The sequence below is a fragment of the Cyanistes caeruleus genome, chromosome 7, assembly GCF_971803275.1.
Source record: "Cyanistes caeruleus chromosome 7, bCyaCae1.hap1.1, whole genome shotgun sequence".
Classification (NCBI taxonomy): domain Eukaryota; kingdom Metazoa; phylum Chordata; class Aves; order Passeriformes; family Paridae; genus Cyanistes; species Cyanistes caeruleus.
Genome location: NC_141707.1, coordinates 3740275 through 3766941, shown reverse-complemented (window position 1 = coordinate 3766941; position 26667 = coordinate 3740275). Strand labels below are relative to the sequence as shown.

The 26667-nt window shown below is 46.1% G+C and overlaps 1 protein-coding gene and 1 pseudogene across 2 annotated transcripts; both read left to right on the top strand.

The window, feature by feature from the left end:
- The first annotated feature begins 1949 nt into the window (after positions 1 to 1949).
- Positions 1950 to 10492, top strand: LOC147652092 (uncharacterized). Of its 2 annotated transcripts, none has more exons than XM_086898915.1 (15): positions 1950 to 4935; positions 5035 to 5184; positions 5644 to 5708; positions 5853 to 5969; positions 6167 to 6315; positions 6647 to 6794; positions 6993 to 7180; positions 7270 to 7408; positions 7686 to 7800; positions 7958 to 8095; positions 8324 to 8500; positions 8633 to 9066; positions 9434 to 9536; positions 9818 to 9874; positions 10269 to 10492. In XM_086898915.1, the coding sequence occupies exons 1-8, from the start codon at positions 4806 to 4808 to the stop codon at positions 7316 to 7318; spliced, it is 996 nt and encodes a 331-aa protein (XP_086755041.1). In that variant the 5' UTR covers positions 1950 to 4805; the 3' UTR covers positions 7319 to 7408; positions 7686 to 7800; positions 7958 to 8095; positions 8324 to 8500; positions 8633 to 9066; positions 9434 to 9536; positions 9818 to 9874; positions 10269 to 10492. The 2 variants fall into 2 exon arrangements, with proteins under 2 accessions (XP_086755041.1, XP_086755040.1); XM_086898914.1 differs by having other exon boundaries at positions 10162 to 10492.
- On the top strand, positions 8122 to 18098 carry LOC147652091 (uncharacterized; annotated as a pseudogene).
- The last annotated feature ends 8569 nt before the right edge of the window (positions 18099 to 26667 follow it).

The window sequence follows — 26667 nt, the reverse complement described above, 5'->3', positions numbered from 1 at the left end:
AGCTTTACACGCCCTATAGACCACAAACTCGTGGTCAAGTAGAAAAGCTGAATCATATGATCAAACAACAGACAGCTAAAATTGGTCAAGAAATGAATTTATATTGGTATCAAGCTTTACCTATTGCCCTTATCAGACTCAGAATAAAACCTAGATCTAAGGAAAAAGTTAGCCCATTTGAAATGCTTTATGGCAGACCTTATGGATGACATGTTCCTTGTGATGAAAATTTGATGCAAGTTGGTAATCAATATATCTATGACTATTTAATAGCTATAAACAAACAATTGCTCCAGAAATTTAATACTGTGTTTGAGATTCAATCTAAGTAGCCAGATCATAAATTGCATGTAATTGATCCTGGTGACTGAGTGTATGGTAAGAATTTTACAGGTGATCCTCTGCAAGAAAAGTGGGATGGACTGTTCCAAGTGCTCCTGACTGCCTTTACATCCGTTTGAGTAAAGGAAAGACTACCTCGATTCACTACACCCCAGTGAAGAAATCACCAAGTAAACCCTGGATGACCAAACCTGTTTGGGATCATAGACTAAAATGGAAATTCATTCATAAACCATTAAATTAATATTGTATTTCACTGTCTTTTTCATTGATTATACTGTCACTGCCTTCAATGTTGACACCTATGTAACACTGAAAGGGGCCACAGCTAATTACACAGGACTCAGGGATTTCTGTCTTTGCAGAGAGGTGCACCAATGGAACCTTCCCTTAACAGGGATACCATCAAGCAATTGGTCAGATTTGAACCCCTACAGCTTACACAATACTAGTGCTCAATGTAGGCAGGCAGGATCTTCCCTGGGAAAGCCCCTTTTCCAATTACTACCTATCAAGGAGTCAGTCACATACACAGGGCTGAACAAGTCTGGGACAGATCTCGGCAACTTTTCCGGTAACACAGCTGGGTGGGTCCATGTCACTCAGCCAAGGTGGAAAACCTGTCTTTTTGATAGACAAACCAGAAACGAGTCTGTGAGAATTGATACCAGCTGTGATCTTACTGATGCATCTTGCTGGTTTTGTGGGAATGGAGTAGCATTAAAGCAATTACCAGGTGACTGCACTGGCCAATGTACCCATGGGATGCCTTATCCCTCAGTTGCAGATTATAAATCAAACTAATGAAATGACAGTTATTATTCAAGGACTATGGAAGAACAGACTCACTAAGAGAACACCCAATAGCCCACTGGTGTGATGCAGCACTAGGATTCACAGTTTTGTTAGGGCGTTGCTCCCAATTTTAAGAATTGCACAACAAAAGGCAATTTCAAACATCTCAGCCAAAACAGGGTTGCTAACTCAACAGAAGATGCCTTACTGTGACAGACTGGCATTTAAGAAAACAAAGAGAAACACCTAAAGAAGTTAAAACTGCTGGAGGCTGATGGGAGTTTCTCTCCTGGCCATTTCTGAGAACTGACAGCAGTTTTGACCATTGAAAAGTGAGATCAACCTGTGAACACCACCTTAAGACCTAAGCCTGGGAATTTCTTTGTTTCTTTGTTTCCTGGCTGTGAAAGGTACCAGAGCTCCAGCTGGCTTCCCGTTCCCCTGCCCAGACCATGTGGCCCGGGCAGGGGCTGGGCTGGGCCTGCTGCAGCTCCCGGCCAGGAGATGGGGCCTGCATGGCTTCACCCCGGGCTCTGGCCGGGCCAGGCCGGTCCCTGGCTCAGCTGCAGTTTTTGCCATTGCTGAGTTTCATCAGAGACTGCCGAGTAAGGAGAGAGAAAGCCATTGACTTGCAGTGGGCTGAGACAGAGACTACACTTTCCAGAGCAACCATGAAAAAAATCTTCCATCGCAGACAGGTCCAGTGGCTGCTCTGGCAGAGATCACAGAACCATCTACAAAGCCTGGGCAAGATTTTAACTCTTTCGCTACCCAGCTGAGACTTGCAGATTAATCCTTTTTTTTTTTTTCAGAGAGAGAGAGGAAAAGAGAGAGTGATCAACAGGTAAAGAGACAACATAAACTATCAAAGACAGTGAAGAAAGGAATTAAGCTTCAGATGGGGTGAGAAATAAAGAGAAGCTTTAATAAGCTGAAATATTCTTTTGCTAAAACTATAGAGATGGACAATAGTGTTCTGAAAAACTCCTTTAATTCATGAAAGAGTATTTTGGGGGAATAGAGTATTTCAAAGTGTGAATTTAAGCAAATGGTGAAGTAGTTGTGATCTTATGTGACGCTGGAACAAAAACGGAGAAGTGAGAGTTGTTGAAAATTTGTGGCCTTGGGATGCAAAGAGAAAACTTCTGTTTCCAGAGATACTCACAGAGACAGATGAAGATAACTTTTGCCTTTGAATAACTCATCCTTAAAATGACGCCCCTTGAGCCATGACCCATAACACACCTCAGCATGATGTCAAAAATGTGAGGAGAGAACTGATGACAGAGTTTTCCAGGTGGCTGGCATCAGAGCAATAGAAAACCATAGGAAAATGGTTTTCTTGTGAACAACTCCATAGATTAGCAGAAGAGAAGTTCTTTTTCTCTACAAAGACTGATGAAGAGACTATAGCAAAGTTGGGACTGTTTTAACCACCAAAGTTTTTTGTCTCTGTGTTGTCATGTGAGCAAGAGAATGGTTGAGTAGTGGGGAAAAAGGAGCTCTGGAAGTTTTATTCTGGTTTCTTATTCTTGTAGTTTTGTTCATAAATTTTGTTTATTCCTTTAAAGTTTTAAGCCTGTTTTGCTTTTCTTCTAATCCATATCTCACAGCAAGAAATGAATAAGTTCTCTAGTGATTTTTTAGCTAATGCTTTAAAAGCACAACACTTACTAAGACTACGAAATGAAATAAACTCACTAGAAGAAGCAGTCTTTCAAAACCACGTGGTGTTAGAGATGATAACATCCCAAATGGGAAGAGTTTGTATTCTAATTAATACCAGTTGTTGCACTTCGATAGATCAGTCAGGGCAAGGAGCAATGGATTTCCATACCGTTTGGCAACGTGCAAAGGTGCTCCCTGAAGTAACCAAAGATGATACGTCTTGGAGTAAACATTTGTGGGGAGCTCTAACATCTTGGCTACCTTATATGAATTGGCTAACACAACTGTTTGTAGGAATTTTAGGAACTGGAATAATAATCTTAGGATCCTGCATGATGAGCCAGAGTTTCATATGGTATTGTAGCCAAGCTGTCACCACGTATCACAAATGGAAGCAAATTAAAATGACATTCAGGATCAAAACAGGTAAATATTTTGTGACCACAACAAGACTATAGCTGCAAAAGAATTTGCAAAGGATAAAAGAAAGGGCAGACTTGTTGCAAAGGCAATGAGATAATGTTTGAGCTACACAAAAAGCTGGAGCTGTGCAGTAAGTAGTAGTGTTGTAACAGGGTATGTAAATGAAGCACTTTTTAGAAATCAGCAAATTTAGCAGAACAAGTGAACTGCAAAAACTAACCACTGACTGTGTGAGCAGACAATCTTATAGAGCATGCCTTGGAAGGAGGGGTAAAAAGTTCAAGCCTGAGGAAGACTTATGAGCCATCATCCAAAACAACCACCAGGAGGCTGAGGACCCTCTCGTGCAGAAGCCGCACATGTGCTACAAGGGCTTACATAACCACGTGATTGGAAAATACGCTGCAATATGAAGGTTAGGAAAGTATCATGTGCACATTAACTAAAAAAATGTATAAAAGGTAGTACGGTATGAAGAATGGATGAATGGGTAAAGCAACGCCCCTAAATCTCGGAATCGAATAAACAAATACCTGCTCCATAGGTCTTATATTAAGGCGTATGGTTTCCTTGCCCAGTTTCTGGGCAGCAGCACCATAATCAGAGACACAGAACAGCTTCTCTTCGCAGAGTTATCCCAATAGTCTGCACTTCCCCATGGGTCTGCCTTGAGGTTCACTGGGAACCTCCCTGTTTGTAGCCATCATTTCCCGTGCTCAGCAGGGATGCAGTTGTGTTTGGACATGAGCTGCCACAGCCAGACACGCAGCAAGAGGAATGTAGAATATCAGAGGCTGTGTAGATCCATTTTTTTTTCCAGGATGCAAGAAAGAAAAGCAGAAGGAAACATGGGAGAACCTCAGTACAATTGAATTGTCCAGGGAAACCCAGAAACTGATGGTGTTCTGGTGCTACTGCCAATCCCTTCTATAGAAAAAATTCATTTCAGGAAGGAGCAACATCATCTGACAGATAGCAAGAGTTGATCCAGGAAGCCCCTGCAGGATGGAGCTCAGCCCCCAATGCACGTGGGCTTTGCCTGCCCTCTGGCACAGAAGCCCCCCTTTGTGACACGTGGTGACAGAGGAGCTGGCCACAGCGACAGGTCCACGCCACAGTGCTCGGTGCACGCGACGGGACAGGACGCGCCAGAGCGGTGCTGTGAGGAGCCCCCGCACAGCGCACTCGTTTGTGTCTGACCCGGAGCTTCTCTGAGCCGTCATTCTTGCAGGTGACCTCGAGGCCAGACCACAGGACCTGGTGACCTGTGGCCTTGCCGAGGCTTCTTTTCTTAAGGTGCCCTCGAGGGCAGACTGTGGGACCTGGTGACCTGGAGCTTTTCCGAGGCATCGCCCATCCCTGCAGTCACTGCCCTTGAGACCAGGGCACAATCCTTGACGAGGAGCCTCCTGTCCTTGTGGCAGGAGCCCTCAAGACCCGAGTGCAGGATTTGCTGTCCTGCAGTCTTGACAGAACTTGAGTCTTGCAGGTGCCTTCCAGGCACAACTGCAGGACTTGCTGCCTCAGAGCTTTTCTGAGGCATCTCTCTTGCAAGTACCATAAATCCAGGCACTGCCATGGAGCAGCGACCCCCAAGAGTTCCCAAGCTGGCCTGGCTGGAGGAGGAGGAGAAGGAAGAAGAAGGCCCTGGAGCTGCCCCAGAAGTAGAGACCGAAGAGGTGCAGGAGTTTCAGCTGCTGGAGGAGGGTGAGTTGAAAAGCTCGGCCTTAGGGCTAGTGCCTGTTGCCACCTTAGCCCCATCCCATTGCATGCCATGCCATCCTCTGGTGCTGTTCCGACGGAAAGGATGGGAGAGTGTTGGAAAAGATCTGGAGCAGCGACCCCCAAGAGTGCCCAAGCTGGCCTGGGTGGAGGAGGAGGAAGAGGAAGAAGGCCCTGAAGCTGATCCAGAACTGGAGACGGAAGAGGTGCAGCAGTTCCAGCCAATGCAGGAAGGTGAGTGGCAGAGTTGGGCCACAGCACTGGTGCTTTCTACCAGCTTCATCCTATCCCATCCCATCCCATCCCATCCCATCCCAACCCATCCCATCCCATCCCATCCCATCCCATCCCATCCCATCCCATCCCATCCCATCCCATCCCATCCCATCCCATCCCAACCCATCCCATCCCATCCCATCCCATCCCAACCCATACCATCCCATCCCATCCCAGCTTATCCCATCCCATCGCATCCCATTGCATTCAATCTTATCTCATCCCACTCACCCTATCCTGTGGAGACACACCCAGGGACAGGATACAAGTGGAGCTGGGGCTGTTCCCCCAGCAATGCCCGTGCTCCATCCCCTGGGCCATCCCTGGGCTGTCCCTGCCTGGGGATCACAGGGCTGAGCAGCGTTCTCCAGCCCCTCCTGCAGCCCCTCAGCTCTGGCCGCTCTCGCTCTTTGCCAGATGCAGCCATGGACCAGACACAAGAGCAGGGCCTTGCCTGTGGCCTCTTCCACAGAACAGCACAGGTACCTGCAGGCATCCCCGACTGAGCTGGGCCTGCTGGCACGGCTCAGCCCAGCACCATGCTTGGAACACTCCATGCAATATCCCTCTCTTCCCACCCTTCCTTCTCCTACCCAACATGCAAATTCATCAAGCACATTTGGCAGGAAGAGACCAGCGTCATGGGCACTGGATCCATGGAAGATGGTGACGTCTACACCAGCGACACCAGTGCTGCCATGCTAGAATTCATTTTGGAGGAGGGTGTTTCCATTCCAGAGCAAGTAAGCAGCCTGTGGCCAGGGTTTGACCCTCCAGGGATCGCTTGGCCTCCCAAGCTACGCCTACTGATCACTCTAAGCCTTTGAGGCCATTGCAGCGTGGTGACAAGGGAAGCACTTCTCTGGAGAAGCTGGGGACATTCCTGACTCCCTCTGGCAGCTTTCCAAGTTTTCCAAGTTTCCCCTTGTGCCTTCTCCAGTTGCCTGCCGTGGTGAGGTACATCCACCAATGGCTCATGGCCAATGAGTCTGCTGACTCCAGGCTGGGCAGGACCCTGCTGGATCTGAGCGAGGCACAGCCCACTGACGTGGTCATTGCTCTCCTGCGTGTGGCCCCAACGTGTGACAGGTACGGGGCCCATGTGCCCAGAGGGCTCAGGGCTCCCCAGCCCATCAGCCTGCACAGCCCTGCCCAGGTGTCTGAGCAACAGAGAGTTCCAGGGTCCTGTGTACCTACCTGGGACCTTTCCCAGCCCTGCTACATTGACCCCCGAGCCTGCTGCCATGCCATGCCCCCTCAGGGCCCTGTCCCCGCAGGGCTGGCTCGCCTGGGTGCTGCTGCTGGCGAGGGGCAGCGGGCAGAGGCAGAGCTGGCAGCCAGCTCTGCTCCCCCCGCCACTGCTGCCCAGGCCACGGGGATGTGTCTGAGACCCCCGTGAGACAGAGCTGTCACCCCACAGAGCTGCAATGACCATGTGGAAGACCATCATGTGCTCGAGCAGGACTGTGGAGCCAGTAGTACAGATACTCCTCGATGTGCTGAGAACCTGGCCAGAGCACAGCACGTGCACCTCCGATGGGGACAACACGGGTGTCTTTGCCCTGGCTGTGAGTTTCTGGAACAGGCCTTTGCTCACCCCATGGCCGACAGCCTCTTCAGCAGCTCCGTTTCCTCCTTCCCCCACTGCATCTCCCTGCCTCAGGCACTGGGCTGAAACCTGGCCTGGAGCTCACTGCCACACTCAGGCCCTGCCACCAGGACACCTCAGCACTGAGCACTGTCTCTGGGTTCTTTGTCCTCTGTAGGCGACAGTGGTGATGTGGAAGTTCCTTCGGATGCCCTGCATCCCATGTGTACTGAATGTGTATTTCCCTCGCCTCTTTGTGCATCTGGTCTTTCAAGTTCTCTTCAGCACTTTGGAGATGCCACAGGAGGTTGATACCTTCTGGAAGGCATGCCAGGAGCAACACGGCCTTGCCATCAGCCCCAACAGGTGCTCCATCCCACTCCTCCTGTCCCTGCCACATCCCCAGGGCAGGAGCCAGTGCTCCCAGCGTGACCTGGGCTTTGCTGTGCACACAGGTTTTGCAGTGCAGACCCTGAAGTCCTTGCTCTGCCTTCTCCGGTGTAAGCATGTAGTGGTGGAAATGGAACGCAAGCGTGGCTGGGACACGTTGCTCTGCGCTGACACCCACCATCATGCTGTGGGTCTGCTGGCCAGGTGAGACCCCTTCTCCCCATTGCCTCTGGCATTTGTGCCCCGTGCTGAGGTTGCCCCACATAGTCCCCATTGTCATGGGCCAGAGGGCCTCATCACCGAGGGACGGCTAAGGAGACTGGAAAAGGCTGGGAGAGGAGGGTGTCCAGGAGCAGCCACCTCCCCAAGGGCCCACGTCCCCTTGCAGGCTGGTGGGGAAAGATCAGCCCTCTGTGAGTCTGTGAGTCATTCCTGGGAGAGCCGCTGGCTCAGAGTTTTCCTTCCTTTTTTCTCTTGTCAGAGAAATGTGCTCTTCATCCATACAATTGTGTTCCGGAGTAGCATTCTACCTGCTCAGGCTGCTCAGCAAAGAGTTGTCATTGTGGGATTTCGCTGCTCTGGCATTCCTTGTAGAGGTGAGCCTGAAGGCGAGCTGCCTTCCACCTCTCTGCCTTCTCATAGCTGCAGCTGTCTGGGACGGTGCCCATGCCCTGTGCTGCTGCCTGGGCCCAGCTCTGTGCGGTTACAGCTTCCTGCTGGCCAGCTCCCCTGTCACTGCCCTGTGCCTTTCAGATCCTGGACTACCTGGACTTGAGTGAATGCTGTGACAGCATCCTGGACATCATGTCACAGAATCTGCAGAGCGAGTGCAGAGAGAGGCATTGCTTGGCACTCAGAGGCCTCCTAGTGCTTGCCAAGAATCCGTCCATGGTGAGAAGGGGGCAGTGGCTGAAGCCATGCGGGTAGCATAGGGATGGGGAATGCAGTTGTTGGGATTGGCTGGGCTTTGGGCACCGAGGCAGCTGCTCCCAGCTCTCCTTCCTCCCAGCTCATCTGCCTGAGTGCTTTAGCCTCGGGCAGATGAGCTTTAGCCTGTGCCTTTGGCCACTGGGCCCTGTGGCAGCAGGGTGGGGTTTCACAGACTTCTCTTCCCCACAGGCTAAGAAAATGTGGAGCCTGACTGAAAGCCTGCTGGAGCTCCTGCAGGAAGATGATAGTGACGTGGTCAGGATGACCATAGTTCTACTCAAATATTTGTTCCTGTATAATAGCACCCCGATAGCCAGCCCCATCGCCCAGCAGCTGGCTGAGGTGCTCCTGGCACTTTTTGACAATGTAAGGTTCTGTGTCTCCAGCCACAGGCACTGGGTGCTGCACAGACATTTTGTGCACTGTGGATTTGCAGGCCAGTCAAAAGTGGGTGAGAAGCAGCCAAAGCTGAAGTCTTTTTTCCTTCCTTTCATACAGGACGACAGCCAGGTGCAGCTGGTATCCATGTTTGTCTTTCAAAAGATGATAGATTTATTCATGGAAGAGGGAAGAAAGGCCCTGAAGTCACACGTGCACCAGAGCTTGCTGCCACTCTTCTTCCACTGACACGACGAGAACCAGCAGGTGGCTGAGATGAGGACTCCCGGGCTGCTGCTGTCACCCAGGGAGGGGGCTCGGCTGCCTCCTGCAGGCCTGGCACCTTGCCGGCTGCAGCCTCCTGCAGGCCTTGGCACACCAATGCGGGTCCTGTGCCCTGGCTTGTGGGGCCATCTGCGGGTCTCTGGTGCTCTCCAGGCGTCCCGGGAAACTCTGCATTCTTCAGCCAGATTCCTGAGGAGGAATCTCTCAGGAATCTTCAAATTGAACAGATGCTGGAGGTGGACCAGACATGGAGGTTCGGCGAGTGCCTGGTAAGGACGGCCTGGAAGGCCCAGCCTCAGCCTGGAGAAGCCCCCTGTCCCCGGCGCTCGGTGCATGGGGCTGGCAGCTGGGCCCCTGCCCAGTGCCGCAGCCGGGGCCACACGGCTTCTTCTCCAGGCTCCTGTGGCCCCGAGCCGGCTGCTGATGGAGCCCCGAGACACTGGGGCTGCGGGGCGGGCCGGCACCGCGGCTCCCCGGGCAGCAGCCGGCCCTCTGCCCCCTCCAGAGCCCGGCGCCAGCGGCTGCTGCCCGGTGCCTCAGGGCTGGGCGGGCACGGGAGGCCCAGGCTGGCCGCAGGCAGCGCCCGGCCGAGGGGCAGAGCCCGCGCCAACCCTTCCCTCCTGCCGCTCTCTGCAGCTGGCACAGGACGAGAGCCGAGCGGCCGAGCACCTGCGCCGGGCCCTTCTGTATCTGGACAGCCCACAGGAGTCCCTGCGAGCGGCGGCCGTCAGGTTCATCGGTGAGCCACGAGCCCGGGCTCCCTCCTCGCCCCGCCGCAGCTCGGCCCCGGCCCCGGCTGCTGCTGTCCCGGCAGCGGCACCCGGGCCCGGCGCCCTGGAGCCCTGGCTGCCCTCGGGGCTGCTGCCGGCCTCTGGCAGCCGTGCCCTTGGGCTGAGTCAGGATGCGGCAAGGGCTGGGGCTGAGCCCTGCCGGGGCGGGAGGCCGTGTGGCCCCAGGGCTGGCAGCGCCGCTGGCAGGGAGCTGTGCCGCCGGGGCCCTGACAAGGCTCTGTGTTTCCAGGGATGGCCGGGGAGCATATGAGGGGGCAGAAGGAAGAGCTGCAGTTCATCTGTGAGGGTGAGTGAGGGCAGCGGGCTGTCAGCGGTGCTGGCGCGGGGAGCTGCAATCCCTGGCCAGGCTGCAGAGGGCTCTGCTCGATGTGCGGATGAGGGGCAGCGTGGGCAGAGCACAGCGAGATTTCAGGGGCACGTGGGGCATTCGTGGCCAGCAGCTTCGGGTTGATCTCTGCTCCCTGCTCCCTGCTGCCCATGGCAAGAGCCGGCTGGGATGGCCCTGGCAGGGGGCTCTCCGTGGGCCCGGGCAGGTCTGGGAACTGCCCGTGGCTCTGTTTGTCTTTCTTCCAGCCCTTGAGAATATGGTGGATGATAGCAGCCCTGCCATCAGAAACCTGGCAATTGAAGTATCATTTGTACTCCGGGCAGTACAGAGAGCTCCCTACTCCTTCTTTCAGATGCTGCGAGATCAATTCTGCAAGGCATGGAAGAAACGTCCCCGTCTGTGCAGCAGCAGTGCCTGGCTTTGCTGCTGGAGTTCTGTTGAGAGTTGATCTTGGAGCCACTGTCTGCTGGGGTCACCAGGGCCAGCAGGGATTTTTCTTTTATTTTCTTTAAGATTGTCTTTCGTTTTATTTTGGGGTTTTTTTGGTAGTATGTAAATATATAATATGTTATAATAGACAGTCTCCCAGGATCTTCTTTCTTTCGCTGCCCAGGGTCTGCAGGGCATGGGGGAAGATGGGGGAAAGGGTGCTTGTGCTCGGCAAGCTGCCCAGGCGTTCAGCGGTGCAGGGAAAATGACCAGAAGACCTTGGCCTTTGGCAGTTCTGCTGAAGGCACAAGCCCTGTCCTAGCCAGGAAGCGCCATCTGTGTCCTCGTGCCTGTGTGGTGCTGGCTGGGTTGCTGAGGGCTCCCAGGTGCCTCTTGATGCAGCTCCTCTGGAGCTCCTGTGGGGCTGCGGCGCTGCTGCCGGGCCACGCTGGGGGAGACCCTGAGGGGCTGTGGGAAGCTTTGAGGAATTGGGTGTCAGAGGCTCTCAGGCAGCTACCTTGTCCGTGACACCTGGCTGCTCGGGTGCCAGCATTTCCCTCAGTTTGGAGGGACCCTGTGTAATCAAGTGTGTAACCCTGGTCTGGGCCTTTTGGAGATGTGGGCCCAGGAGTTGTGGGGCTGGGTAAGTGCCATCCCTGTCTTTGGGACTGGAGCCCCCCACCCCTCAGCCTTAGGCCATGAGCTTGATCGCCTGGGTGTTGAGTCTTGTTCCTCTTGCAGTGGGGTGTAAGGTGAAATGAATGGGCAGGACACCTGAGTCCTTTTTGTGCCTTTATTAAGATATCAGCTCCAGGGTGGGGGCTCAGGAGTGGCACGCCGCCACTGCTCCCACGAGGTCGCCAGAAAGGAGGTGTTTCAGTCCTGCCCCTCGACAGGCCTGGGGCTTCCGTCCTCACAGGAATCCGTGGAAGATCTCTCGTGACTTGTTTGTGTAGGGGTGTCATCCCAGTCAAGCTCTTCCCTGATGATGGCGCGGACTCTGAGTCGAGGCTGGGAACATCCTGGTCTCTCTGCCAGTTGGGTTATGTTATAAATGCAACGGCAAAATATGATTAATATAGACAGCGATTTATTATAAAACAATTTCAATCACAAACGGGAGAAAAAAAACACAATAAAATAGATCAGCGCAGCGCTGGGTGGACAGGGGTCTATACCCAGAGGTACAGATTTACCCAAATCCACACGGAGGGTAGAATGTCCAGGGTTTTTATAGGGGTTTTGTGCCCTGAGGCCAAAACTCCGAGCAGTCACTGTTCAACAAAGCGTCTTGATAGTTGGTTGAATGGATTTCCTGGAACCTGCGAACTGAATCAACAGACAGTGGGGCAGAGTCTCCTCATATGTAAAAAGGTCTTGGGTGTTCTTTGATTTCATCCTGGTTTGGGCCATCAGGATGGAGTGGTTGGCTCCGGTGTTGGAGCCGAAGAATATCTCGGCTGGGCTTTTTTCTTTGTCCAGCCTGATGGCCCCTGTCCTGCTTATTCTTTTAGGTTGATGGGCGCCGGCTAGGATCGTTATCCCGGTGCCGGCTAGAATTGTTATCTCTAACATGGATGTTTGTGGCTGGACCTAGGGAGGAATCTTTGGCCACACTATATTTTATATTCTCTCATGTTATTATAACTACAGATATATTTATTTAGGTCTTTACGAATTTTTATTCATAACTATATTTATTACAGGTTATGAGGCTCTTTTGTCTGTCTTTCATCTGGTCTGCTTGATCTAGGGGCTCTCTCAGCACTCCTAACCCTTTTCACCTCATTTGCACACTGAGGCTGGTGCTACGCCGTGTCAGGGAGCAGCGGCAGAGACCTGACCAGAAGGGATTGGAACACTCGGGTAAGAGATGAACTCAATACAATTAACATCGGGGTAGAAACAGCAACAACATTATTAACTTTGTGGTAGACATTGTAACCAACATTATACTACAACACCAACATTACATCATAACACATACATTGCTTGAAAATGGTTTTTCTTCATAACATAAGGTGCTGGTCATGGGTAGGGAGATGAAAACTCCACAGCTCGTGCTCCAGATGCTCATGAAACAAACAACCTCATTTATTATTCATAACTTAAATATCCAATTAAAATCTCCCATGCTATACGGCCATTGTCTGAGATCTCTCTCCCTGCCCAGCTTCCTGGCCTGTGGTATGCTTAATTCTCATCTTGAATGGAGCCAGCTGAGGGTCCCCTGTAACTTATCCAGGGACATGTTCAGGCATGAATTAGGATAGCTGAATTGGATTTGTGTTACGATCAGATTTACTTTGTCCAGTCCAGGCCAGCTGTACTGTGACAATGTTATTGGTAAATCAATGGTTATAACAAGTTGGTTAATAGTTAATGTTTAATTATAAGCTGACTTTTAATTAATAAATGCTCCTAATTGGTTGTTGGTATCTGTTGTTGGTGGGTTTGTGGCCCTATGGGCAAGGGGGTGAAGTCTAGTAATCCGTGTGGATATGCGTTAATGGAATCAAGGTTAACTTAAAGTAAATGGGGTGCTGTTTTATGTCATGGAGGATTCAGTAAACCGAGGGAACATTCCAGAACATGACTTCATAGGCTTGACATCCATGCCTCGGACAGCAATTGGTGAAAGGGTTAGCCAATCACTCTACGCCCAGGAGAAATGATTGGTCTGGAATGCGCCTTGATAAGGATCAATGAGAACCCTAGAAACAAGACACTCAGGGAGAGGATCAAGAATGGACCTATCACAGACAGAAGGAGGGATATAAAGGTTGTACTGGTGTTACTATGGGGGTTAAATGTTTCTGAAAATCATGTAGAAGTAGGCCACAAGAATGCTTGCTATTAGGGATAGTTTAGCAAGCTAAAATGTTTATGGTAATGGGAACTGGTACTTGGGCTCTCTAAGATACTCAGAGATAAGATTCGTACATGTTCGTACAAAGATGAGCTAACTCTATGAAGCAATATTGATAAAGTTAATGAAGCAATGTTAATGAAGCAATATTAATAAGATTGTTATAGTGATTACTGCTACAGCTGAAATTGTATAAATATGTGCACTTTGGACAAAGACGATGCAGCTAGATTTGGGTTGCTGAGACCCCTAGTTCCCGCACGCTTCAATAAAGAGCACCTGCATGTAATCATAATGAATGCTAACATTTTGGTTAGCATTTGGACCCAAGTGGGACCCTGTGAGTGCTGCTGAGCGAGCTCATGACCCTATCACGCTCCAGCCGGCACCGAGGGATTCTCAGGGAGCCCATCCGGCCGCAACCGTCTCCGCCACTCACGACATCCCTCTGAGAGGTAAGGTGCTTTTCAGTCTGCTCTGGTGCTTGCCAATAAGATGCAGTGAAAGCTTTGCATGGTTGGGCTAGAAGAATTCCTGGTATTGCCTGGGCGCCGTCTGTCAGACAAGTGCGAAAGCGTTGAGGGTTCCTCATCAGTGGTGTGTGGTGTATTGTAACTGTAATATGGAGAAGCTTAAAGGGATTTGAGGTGGCAATGCCCCTATAGCACGTACTTCTCCTTTGGGGTGCTTATTAGCACATTGAAAAGAGGGTAATTTTGGGCAAGATTTACGCAAAGTTGACTGATTATTGTAATAGATGGTGGCCAGGATATGACCTGAACAGTGGGGAAAAGAGGCCGAGAAATGGATCTTTGCAGTATAACACCATTTTACAGTTGATGTTGTTCCGTAAGCCAGAGGGAAAGTGGGATGAAGTTCTGTATGTTGATTTGTTCTTTTATTTGCATGACAAGCCGGAATGGCAGGCTGAGTGTGGATTGATGGCAGCTAAGGCACGTATGAGTGATAAATGTGAGGTTTGTGTAAAAGGAAAGAGTTGTTTAGAGTACCTGTCATTAAAAGAAAGTTTGCATTGGGGGAACGATATGGATGTTGATTTACAAATGGCTTTAGCGGAACCAAAAGAACCTGATTCTATTTCATCTGCCCCCACTTCACCCAATCCCATTTCACCTAACCCTATTGCACTGAATCCTACTTCACCTGTCCCTCTTTACCCTCCTTTCCCGCCTACACCTGATTCTTCTTCTCCGGGAAGTGATCAAAATCTAACCGTGATACAAGAAAATGTGAAAAATGCTGCGGGGGGGAAGACAGCAGTAGCAGGGGTGATGATAATAAATCAGAGACACCGGTATCCCATCGGACTCGGTCACAGCTTGCTCCGGTTCTGGGTAGAACGGGAAAAGATTTGGGCAAAGGCGGACTGTGATTGCCCCCTTGAGACAAGGAGTAGGAGTGGAGGGGCCGGTGTTTGTAAAAGTGCCTTTCTCCCCTGCAGACTTGATAATCTGGAAACAATCATCTGGAACTTATAGAGAAAATCCTGATCAAGTAGCAGGGGTGGTAAAAATGATTATGAAAACTCAGAATCTGGATTAGGATGATATACAATAATATTGGATAATTTAATGGACTCTGCTGAGAAAGAGATGGTGCTTAGAGCAGCCAAGGAGAGAGCAAAAAAAGATCTCAGAACTGGGTTCTGAGACAGGGACTTTAGGTGAGAACTTTCTGACCGAGGATCCAGGGTGGGGTCCCAATTTTGGACACATATGGAGGCTGAAGAGATATCAAGAGTGGGTCCAGATAGGAGTTCAGAATGCTATGCTTAAGACTATGAATTGGTCTAAATTTTATAAGACAGGTAAAGAAAGAATCCCCTACTGCATTCTTGGAAAGGCTTAAGGAGGCAGTGAGAAAGTATACTGATCTTCAACTAGAAACAGAACAAGTGAATGGTCAGCTTGCTCTCACTTTCGTTGGGCAATCGCAGGATGATATTAGGAGAAAATTGCAGAGGTTAGAAGGAGAGGAATTAAGGAATTTGAATAAATTACTTGAAGTGGCTTGGAAAGTATACAATAACAGGGAAAAGGAAGCTAGTAAAAAGCAGCAGCAAAATCTTTTGGTAGTAATACAAGGAAGAGAGAATCCAGGTTTCAGAGGATGTGGTGATAGTGAAAGATTTCAAAATCATAGAAAATTCAGGAGTTAGAAAGAAAGTTAGGCTTGGCAAGCCCTGGGTAAAGTGTTAAAAGTAGGCCCTAGGAAATGTTAGGCCTTGTGCTTGCTAAGATCATGTGAAATTTCACCTGTGTAGTCAGTATGTGATAAATGATATAATTGTTAGATGGGATTAGATATAATTATTGTTTAACGAATCATGAGCAACTATGTTAGGGGTTTGGGGGGATCACAAGAAATCCATGCTTGGGTAAAATCAATGCATACAATGGAACAATGTAAGTTTAATAATTAATATGTAAGTTGTATAACGATAGAGTATAAAACATGTTCAACTCAAAACGAAGTCAGGTCAGATTTGGGTATGTGTACCCCTAACACCCAGAGCTCTTAATAAAGCACCGTCATATAATCATTCTGTGACTATGTGTTCCTGAACTCTAACATTTTGGCGACCCAGGTGGGACCTTGTGAGTGCTGCTGAGCAAGCTCACTACCCGATCCTGCTCCAGCCGGCACCGAGGGATTCTTGGGGAGCCCATCAGCCACAACCATCTCTGCTGCTCACAACGTCTCCGGGAGAAGAGGTAAGGTGCTTTTACTTTGGTTTGGTTTGGTTTGGTTTGGTTTGGTTTGGTTTGGTTTGGGTGCCTGCCAATAAGATGCAGACAAAGCTACGCTTGGTTGGGCTAAAGGAATTCCTGGTGGTATTGTTTAGGCGCCGTCAGTCAGATGACTGCGAAAGCGTCACAGGTTCAGCATTTATGGTGTATTGCAGTTGTATTATGGAGAAGATTAAAGGGGTTTTGGGCAGCAATGCTCCTGTTCCAGGTACTTCTCCTTTGGGCTACTTATTAGCATATTGGAAACAAGGTAACTTTGGGGAAGAATTAAGTAAGGCTAAGTTAATTTTGGTGAGATCTCCCCACAGAAAAAGAACCCAGTGACCCCGTCTCGTCTGTTGGTAGCTATAACCTCTTCTGTCTTTCTTTGTTTTCTTTATCTCTCCCTCTCTCTCTCCCTCTCCTCTATCACATAACCCTTGTTGTTGGCACTAAAATAAAGGTACATTATTGCTGTTGTGATTTAAACTGAAATCCCTTGGTGTCCTTTTTGCACTCTGAGATCAAACAAACCTCTCATGACTCCCACTTGTGTTAGTGAATTGTGACATTTAAACTGGAGTCACAGACAGGATTTCTGACAGACAGAAGGGGCTGCAGGTTTGTTGTGCAGTCTGTATTAGGGGAAGGACCTCTCGCTCCAGCCACACCCAGCCCGACACTCCCAAAAGAGTGAGCGGTGTCTAGAAAGCAAGGGGGGCGACTCGAATTTCCTGCAAACTGCACACAGTGAGGTGAAAAGCACCCCACGCTCACTTGAGGGCTCTGTCTGCAGAATTTTGCAAAAGATCTCTTAGTGCAAAAGGGCGGCACTGTTGTTTTTTGTTGTCGTTGTGTGTATGAATTTTGACTGCTTGGTGTAGCAAAGAGACAACCAGAATTTTAAACTGAGGGAGTGCCTCCCAAGCAGATTTGGTCTTTTCACCCATTCAGGGAAGCAAAAAGCTGTGTATTTGTGCATAATTTAAGTTTATACCTCCCTGTAGTGGTTTTCTCTTTGTAAAAATGACTGAAAATGGCAGTGCAGAAGTTAAAGCTGCATTTTATACTCTGTTAGCAAAACACAGTGCCAGACCTTCTCTGGGAGGGGAAGAGTGTGCGCTTAATAATTGGTTTAATTTGGAAAATGTGATTGATAGAGTATGTTTTTTTACAACATGAAACAAAATTTAAACTGGGCAAAAATAAAACTATACTCTGCTCAGTTTTGGGAGCTTGTCTTACAGCAGCTATAGAAACTCACTTTAAGCAAAGAAGTGAGGAAAGACCTATAATGGACTCCCTCCAAAACCTAGTTAAAATTTTGCAAAAACAATTGGGTGAAGAAAGGAGTAAGATCAGTCCATTGTGAGCAGCCCTCCATAAAAAAATTCAAAAAATGCTGTCTCACTAAAAGAAACAGAAGAGAGGGAAACCCCTCTCATTAATCAAATTTACCGTCAAAAGGAGCTAACTTGGATAAAAATTGTGGGGAACACTACAGTCCTAGCTTGAAACCTCTAATTAAAACAATATAATTATATCAATGATGAAGATCTTGATCCACATATAACCACTCAAGAAACCCCATGCACTGCTACTGAATTGGCTAAGTTAAAAAAGGAGTTTGGGCATCTCCCACACGAGACAGAGACAGAATACGTGCTCTGAGTGTCTCTCACCGGAGAAGATCAAATTTGGTAGAGAGAACGGGAAGCCAGTGGGTACTGGGGACACGGAATCTTCTTAACAACAGGAGACAGATGTAACCCATGGTCCCTAACTCAGCACGCAGCTTATTGGGCAGCAGGGCTTAATCCCTTGGAAAGGGGGGACTTGACTGCTATAGTGAGTACCCCTGACCAACTACTGGAAAATATTCACAAAGCTGCCTGCTTGCAAATGATACACAAAAGAAAATTAATTGCTGGTTATGAATCACCAATGTTGTTACCTGTGAAAACTGAAATGATGACCCCTTTAAGTCAAGGCCTTCCAGAATCACTTAAACCTACAGCAATTTTTTCTCCAAAAACCATAGCAGCTATACCCCTGTGGATAGACTAGACAGATTTCTTGGGAACCCAGCTGTTCCACTGTTCGATCTGGTTCCACTGATCCTGGGTTTGCTCCCTTCACCACCCCTTCTCAGCCAACAGGTTCACAATTGCGCTCTCCTGCTAGGAACCATAAAATTTGGACATGGAACAAAGTTGCAAAAGAGCTAATTAATTACAGTAGAAATTATGGACCTGTAAAAATCCCAGAAGAAAAATCAGAGAAAGCAAAGGGTGTTAGATACATTGGTTCTCTTAACAAAAACCCAGAAAAGAGAAAACAAATCTCTAACCGCCAGTATTGGTGGTCACTAGAGATAAAGAAAGGGGTCCCCAGAGATGTAATGGATGGCTTATCACTTAAAAGTTGAGTAGTTTCTAATTGGCACTGTCCCAAGTCCATTGTATCAAATGCCCCATTGTATAACCCAGCACACCTCCACAGGCTCTGGGCTGTCAGCCAAAGCAGTCTCCTTCTCAGCTTCTGGGAGTGGAGCCCAAACAGCTTCAGAATCAGGGAAACTGGTAACTCTGCCTCTCATGGGTGAGCAGAGAGGCAGGGGTTGTTTGTGTTTAAAATGCTCACTAGAAATAACAAAACTGGAGACATACTGATTTTAACAATAGTGGGTCCTAAACGTGCACCTATTACTTCTGTAGTTAACACTGGAGCCCAAATTTCTGTGTTGACCAATACAGACTAGTACAGAATTTGAGAGCAATAAATGGAATAACTAAAGATATTTACCCAGTGGGAGCTAATCCTTGCACATTGTTAACATCCGTAAAAGAGAAATATAAATGGTTTACTATAATTGATTTAAAAGATGCCTTTTTCTGCATACCCCTTGACAAAGAAAGTAGGAAACTGTTTGCCTTTGAGTGGGAAGATCCAGAAAACTGAAGGAAAACTCAGCTCCCCTAAACACAGCTTCCACAGGGATACAAGAACAGTCCAACACTTTTTGGAAGCCAGCTGGCTAAGGAGCTGGAGATTTGGACTGAAAACGGGCAAATACCGAGAAAACAATACCTGCTGTTACAGAATGTTGATGATATACTGACAGCTACAGAGGAGAAAACAACCTGCATAAAGGTAACAATTGAAATTTTAAATCAACTGGGAATGGGAGGATATAAGGTGTCTAAAGAGATGGCACAAATTGCCTGGCAGAGTGTTATTTACCTGGGATGTGAAATCTCACAAGGGCAACGTAAGCTGGGTACTAATTGTATTCAAGCTATTTGTGCTATTCCAGAACCCCAGAACCTACATGAGCTGCGAGTTTTCCTTGACATGACAGGGTGGTACTACCTGTGGATCATGGACTATGGACTAATTGCAAAACCTCTTAATAAAGCACCTTCATATAATCGTTCTGTGATTATGTGTTCCTGAATGCTAGCAGCAGCAGAGGTGGTTGTGGACCAGGGAGGGGCAGACTTGGCAGAGGATGAGGGAGCTCGGTTTTGCCAAGATTAGGGTTAAATCAATGTGCTTATTGCAGACAAGAGGGGCACTGAAAAAATGAATGCCCAAATCGTTTTAAGCAGGGCCATCAGCTCAACCAGAATCAAGATGCTTCCAAATTAATGGTGCTGGGGGAGTACAGCAGCTGACTAGAATCGGAACAAAAACCAATACAGGAACCTTTAGTAACTATACAATTGGGAGATAAAGAAGTAAAATTTCTGGTGGACACAGAGGCTACATATTCTGTTCTAAATGATCTAGAAGGGCAAACTGGAGACAAAACAACCATAGCTGGAGCCACAGGGAAGGAGGAGAATCAGCCATTCCTGAAACCCCTGGATTTGTGTTTTGGAAACAAAGTGTTAAGACACGAATTTTTAGATATGCCGGAGTGTCCAATTCCACTTTTAGGATGAGTTCTACTAGCAAAACTTGATGCAATAATAACTTTTGAGAATGGGGAGCTATTAATGAAAATACCTGAATCAAAGACAGGACAAATTTTAATGGTAAAAGAAAAAGCAGTCCCCACTATCCCTCAGGAAGTAGAGGATGCAGTAATTCCCTCTGTATGGGAAACAGATATACCAGGAAAATCCAAATTGGCACAACTGGTACATGTGGAATTATAAGAAAGGGCAAAAGCTGTACAGGTTAAACAGTATCCCATAAAGCCAGAAGCATGGCTAAGATTATTGATAGATTTTTGAAATACCAAATTCTAGAAGAATGCAAATCAGAATTGAATACACCAATATTTCCAGTGAAGAAATCAAATGGTGAGTACAGACTAGAACAGGATTGGAGAGAATAAATGGAATAAGTGAAGAGATTTACCCAGTGGTAGCTAATCCTTACAGGTTGTTGGCATCCATGAAAGAGAAATATAAATGGTTTACTGTAATTGATTTAAAATATGCCTTTTTCTGCATACCCCTTTAATGGAAAACCACTGAGACTATTCACTGAGTCCTCATAGAGGTATAGCAAACGTCGTTTATCTTAAGCACACTTTTATAGGGTCCGACAGGGTTTGCGGGGCTTAACAAGCTACTATTGGTTAATACATGTTGTTTTACATTTTTTCCAAGTACACAATGTCATTGTATTTCCTTATTCTCACTGTTCCAGGAGAGTTTCAAGAACACTGCCTTTACTATTGTCGCCTTCAATAGCTGGGTTGTGCAGGCAGGCTTTGACTAAAATGCTTTCACTCTGTTAGAATGTTTTACTACAATTCCCCTTTTTCCTTTTGCACAACCCAGGTTTTGGACGTGATTCGTTTTAGACTTTTACAGATACAGGATAACATACAGCTTATAATAGCTACTTCTGTTAATACTATAACATGAATTCATCTTTCTTCTAGTACAGAGATTTTAACTACTTAATAATGTCTCAATTGGTTAACCAACTTCTAATGGGGTCATCGACTTCTTTCAGGGCGTTTAACCTGTTTGCAGCTGTTTTAGTTGTTCATGGATAGAGACTGAGTGGTTAGAAAGATTCATACAACACATTCTTTCAAATCTTAAAACAGAGAATAACTGAAGAAAATTGGTAGAGACACAACATCATGATGATAACATTAAATTTCTGTTGGCAAACTGTGTAGTTTTGAGACACAACTGTGTCCTGGCAGCTCCACTTCTGATCTTGTCTGGAGTACCAAGATTGTGTGGTGACTTCTCTGTTTACTGTGTCTCATGTTTCCAGAAGCAGACAGCCTGGTCAGATGAACAGGTGATGTTCTTGAACCTGTCAACAAAACATAGGCACTTCTCCCCTTAAAGTTAATGAATCATTTTGGCTTAGCTGTGGTACACTTAATTGTAAATTCAGATTATATGATCTTTCTAAATTTTTGATGTAAATATTTCATTATTCAAAATGAATTGTGGTCTAAATTTCTAATGTACATACTACATTAATCAAATACTTTTAGGGTATCAATTCCTTTTGTTTTTGAAAGTGAGATGTACTTTTATCATGCATATTAATCATTAATCAACACAAAACTATACACATAATGCATGAAAAACCTACAGCAGTCAGAAATCAGTCAGATAATAAACATTATCAATAACATATGTGATATGGAATTACTATTAACTACTAAAACACTGTGCCAGCATTTTACAGTCTGCAAACAGACAACAAAATCAGTGAAGGATTGGATAACCACCTCCGGAAATGATTCTCCAGGCCCACTTCAAAATTGATCCAGCTGTCATATTAATAGGGTCAAATTGCTGAGTCAAAAAGTGACTCAAATACTGATTTGGTGCAAAAAACATCTGGATCTGCTGGCAAACATTCTGTCCAGGTAAAGTCAAGGCTTGACCAGGGCCTGGAAAGATGTCTCTTAAGTCATTTTCAAAACAAGGTTCTTAATAATAGCAGCTACAAGATGGTTAAAGCTCAGCAAACTGTTGAAGTGCATTTGTAGAAAGCAAATGATCAGAAGTCTTAGGCAACAGACTAATCAAACCATTTAGCAGTTGGTTTAATCTGAAATTTCTCTCATGGTAGCTGACTTTCAGTAATGATACATTTTCTTGGAATTCTGGAAGCACTGAAAAATAATAAAGCTGCACTGGATTAGGCAAAAGCAAGTCTTCTTAAACAAGGAAAGGAGTAAAAAACAAGAAAAAACCTTATATAGGAACAGTTGTATAGCTCGTTTACCAAGATGCATCTGTAGTTAGAAAACAAAAAGATCTCAAATGACATGTGTCTAAAAGATATGTTAAAATATAGAAGAAGCTGGCTATAAATACAACTGTGACACTCTATAGAGTGTTCATCATAAAAATCCATAAATTCACATTATACAATGAATATGTCAGCAGTATCTAAAAAAATTAAGATAATATTTTTAGAATATTCATGTCTTAATGACCAAATCTGAAATAAGGTAAAAAACTTCTAAATTTCCTAGTAAACAACAGTCACTGTTCTTTTGTGTTACTTATAGAAAACAAAACCAGTAGAGATTATAAGAAATAAATTTAACTTTTTGTTGGGGTCAGAGATGCAAGATATATACCTTTACCTGCGGCAAACAAGTGTTGGGTCATTGGGTCGCTAAGAAAAATAATTTAGTTGGCATCTGTTAATTGGGTAAATGGACATATAGAAGACCTTGAAGAAGATCTTTGTTAGCCATTTTACCCCTTTTCTATCATAGTGCACATAGCTCCTTGTACCTTGTAATGCTGATAAGAAAAAAATAAACAACTGAGACCAAACAAGAGAAAATTGCCTCCCTCTCGTCAATCTTCAGTTCAAAGGGAAAAAGAACCTAATCCAAGGTCCATAACAAGACAAATGGCACCCAATGTGGGGCTCAAACCCACGACCCTGGGATTTAGAGTCCCATGCTCTACCAACTGAGCTAGCTGGGCTGACCACAGAATTGTCTAAGAAGCCATGTTTCAAATGTGGAAAACATGGGCACATCAGAAAAATTTCTCCAGAGACTTCAGAAAACGTGAAAACACCAGATCTCTGCCCAAGATGCAGAAGAGGAAAGCATTATGCAAGTCAATGTTATTCCAAGACAACTGTGGATGGAAAACCTCTGCCCATTCCGGGAAACGGGCAGAAGAGCGTGGAACGCCAGCGCACTATGACACAAGTGGCGGTGACAACTCAGCACCCCCAGATCCCTCAAGGAACATATTGTGCAGGGAATCTCAATCAGATTCCATCTGCAGGACCATCTGCAACTTCCCAAGTGATCCAGAGCTGCTGCCACCAGGGGCACAGTGCGAATTGGCAGCTTCCAAGTTAACCTACTTTATGAATGAAAGTCATGCAGTGATTCCCACGGGAGTCACTGGGATGTCATGGAAGCGGCAAGAGTTTTTAATTATAGGCACGGACAGAAGCAGTACTTTAGGACTCATTGTTTATCCATCAGTCATTTCAGCAAATCATAATGGAGAGCTGACAGTTTTAGCTCAACCCTTGCACCATCCGTTGATCGTTCCAGAGAATACTCCCATAGCTAAAGCCATTGCCTTGCCATCGAATGCAATATGACAAATTACCCCAGTAGCTAATGTACAAACTCTATCTAGCAAGGAAGACGCGGATGTCCATGTTTTTTGGATAAAGCAAATAGGTCATGATCGACCTCAACTCACCTGTGATTTAACACGTGGTGACATGACAATTACAATTATAGGCATGCTAGACACAGGTGCGGATGTCACAGTGATCTCTCATGTCCTGTGGCCCAAAGAATGGAGCATAGTAGTACCCTTGAACTCTCTTTCAGGAATTGGAGGAAGTACATTATGTATGCAAAGTGAATATGCAATTGTAGTTTCAGGGTCCGAAAAGAAGACTGCAATCATTCATCCATTTGTTGTACACAAACCCATTACGGTTTGGGGAAGAGACATTCTGTCACAATGGGGTACCAAAATAGAAGTGGATTTTTGATGGGGGTCACTGCAGCACTCATCACCTTGAGATTGACTTGGAAAACAGACACACCCATCTGGGTGGACCAGTGGCCCCTAACACAAAAGAAGTTGAATGCTCTTAAAATATTAGTGAAAGAACAGTTGCAGAAAAATCACCTCAAGCCAACAAATAGTCCCTGTAACTCTCCAGTTTTTGTCATTCACAAAAAAACATCCAATTCATGGAGGTTACTTCATGATCTTAGAAAGATTAATGATGTCATTGAAGAGATGGGACCACTCCAGCTTGGACTGCCCAATCTCTCAATGATCCCAAGAGATTGGCCGCTTGTGATTATTGATCTAAAAGATTGCTTCTTTAATATTCCACTTCATCCAAAAGATGCTCCACGATTTGCATTCTCTGTCCCAAGTATCAACAAAAAAGACCCTTTGCAAAGATACCATTGGACAGTCCTTCCTCAAGGACTGAAAAATTCACCAACAATTTGCCAATGGCATGTAGCATGAGTGTTGTCTCTGGCCCGAAAGAAACACCCGCAGGCAATGATCATCCACTATACAGATGATCTGCTTATTACAGTGTCAACACACAAAGAGATCCAAGAAGCTCATGACAGTGTAATTGCAGAAGTTCATAATGCAGGATTAGAAATTTCCACGTCGAAAATTCAACAAACTTCACCATGGAAATACCTGGGATGGTTGATTACAGAGCAAATGATTAAACCGCAAAAAATACAATTGAGGACACGGGTCCACAACCTGCAGGACTTGCAAAGACTCTTGGGAGAGATCAATTGGATAAGGCCAGTTTTAGGAATTACTAATGATGAGCTTGCACCACTTTTTGATTTATTAAGAGGAGAAAATAGCATCAAATCTCCTAGAACTCTTACACCTGAGGCTCAAAAGACACTCAGCTTCACTCAAAAGAAGCCCTTCAGCAAAGACAGGCCCATCGCTGTGTAATATCGCAACCTTTTTTTTCTTGCAGTATTAGGAGAGAATATGCAATTGTATGGTCTCATATTTCAATGGGATGATTCAAAAAAAGATTCATTATTAATAATTGAATGGATTTTTTTGCCTTACAGGTCTCCAAAGACTATCTTCACAACATTAGAGATGTTAGTACAGATCATAATTAGAGCAAGAACAAGGTTGTTAACAATGACAGGCAAGGACTTCGTCACCAATTATCTGCCTTTGAAGAGGGAGCATTTTGATTGGGCGATGCAAAAATCAGAATCATTGCAAATTGCATTGTTAGACTATTGGGGAACCTGCTCAATTCACTACCCAAAGCATAAGTTATTACAATCGAAATTAAGCTTCAAAGAGAAGCCAAAATTGAGTGAAGTGCCATTAGATGCAATAACATTGTTCACTGATGGTTCAGGAAAAACACATAAGTCAGTGATCACATGGCAAAACCCAAAAACACAAATATGGGATTCAGATATTCAAATAGTAAAGGGTTCCCCACAGATTGTAGAATTAGCAGCAGTAGTCAGAGCATTTCAAGGGTTTCAAGAACCTTTTAATTTAATAACTGACTCAGCTTATGTAGCTAATATAGTCAGGAGAATCGAAGGGTCACTTTTAAAAAAAGTTGACAATGATGATTTGTATCGTTATCTCCTGTGTATGCAACAGGCCATAGAGCATAGAAAAGATAAATACTTTATTTCACATATCAGAGCACATACTTCACTCCCAGGATTCTTGACAGAAGGAAATGCAAACGCAGATAAATTAACAATGACTATTGCAAATACTTTGCCAGATATTTTTGAGCAAGCAAAGCTAAGTCATGCATTTTTTCACCAAAATGCACAAGCACTTATGAGAATGTTTTGCATTTCTAAAGATCAAGCAAAAGCAATTATAAGTGTTTGCCCCAATTGTCAGCTTGTGAAACCTCCTGTATCTACAGGCGCAGTCAATCCAAGAGGGTTGCAAAGCTTGCAAATATGGCAAAGAGATATTACAAAATATCTGCCTTTTGGGAAATTCAAGAATATTCATGTGTCAGTAGACACTTTTTCAGGTGCAATCTTTGCCTCTCTGCACACAGGGGAAACCGCAAAACATGCATGCCAGCATTTCTTGCAAGCATTTGCATCATTAGGCGTACCCTAAGAAATAAAAACAGATAATGGGCCTGCCTATATAGCACAAAGCCTTGCCTCATTTTTAATGAAATGGGGTGTTCGTTGCACCTTTGGCATTCCTCATTCTCCTACGGGTCAAACCATTATAGAGAGGACACATCATACTTTAAAATCCCTTTTGGATAAACAAAAAAGGGGGGAGGCAGAGGCCACGCCTCAAATGCGTTTGAATAAAACTTTATATGTTTTGAATTTCCTCAACAATTCCTTTGCAAAGCCCGCTCTGCCAATCATTAGACAAATTTCCAATAGCACTCAGGCAAAGTTAAAGGAAAATCCTTTAGTGTTGATTAAGAATCCAGAAATAGGACAGATTGAGGGTCCGTTTCGATTAATAACTTGGGGCAAAGGGTATGCTTGTGTCTCTACAGGTTCGGGGCCGAAGTGGCTTCCAGCAAAGAACGTGAAACCTTATCGGCTGCAGAAACAAGCGGACGACTCCAAGAGTAGAGAAGCGAGCACACAAACGTGAACTGCATCAAGACTGCAGTTAATGGAGATCTGCCTTTATTCCACATGCGAAAGCAGTGAACTTTGGGTTTTGTAAAAAAGTGCTTTT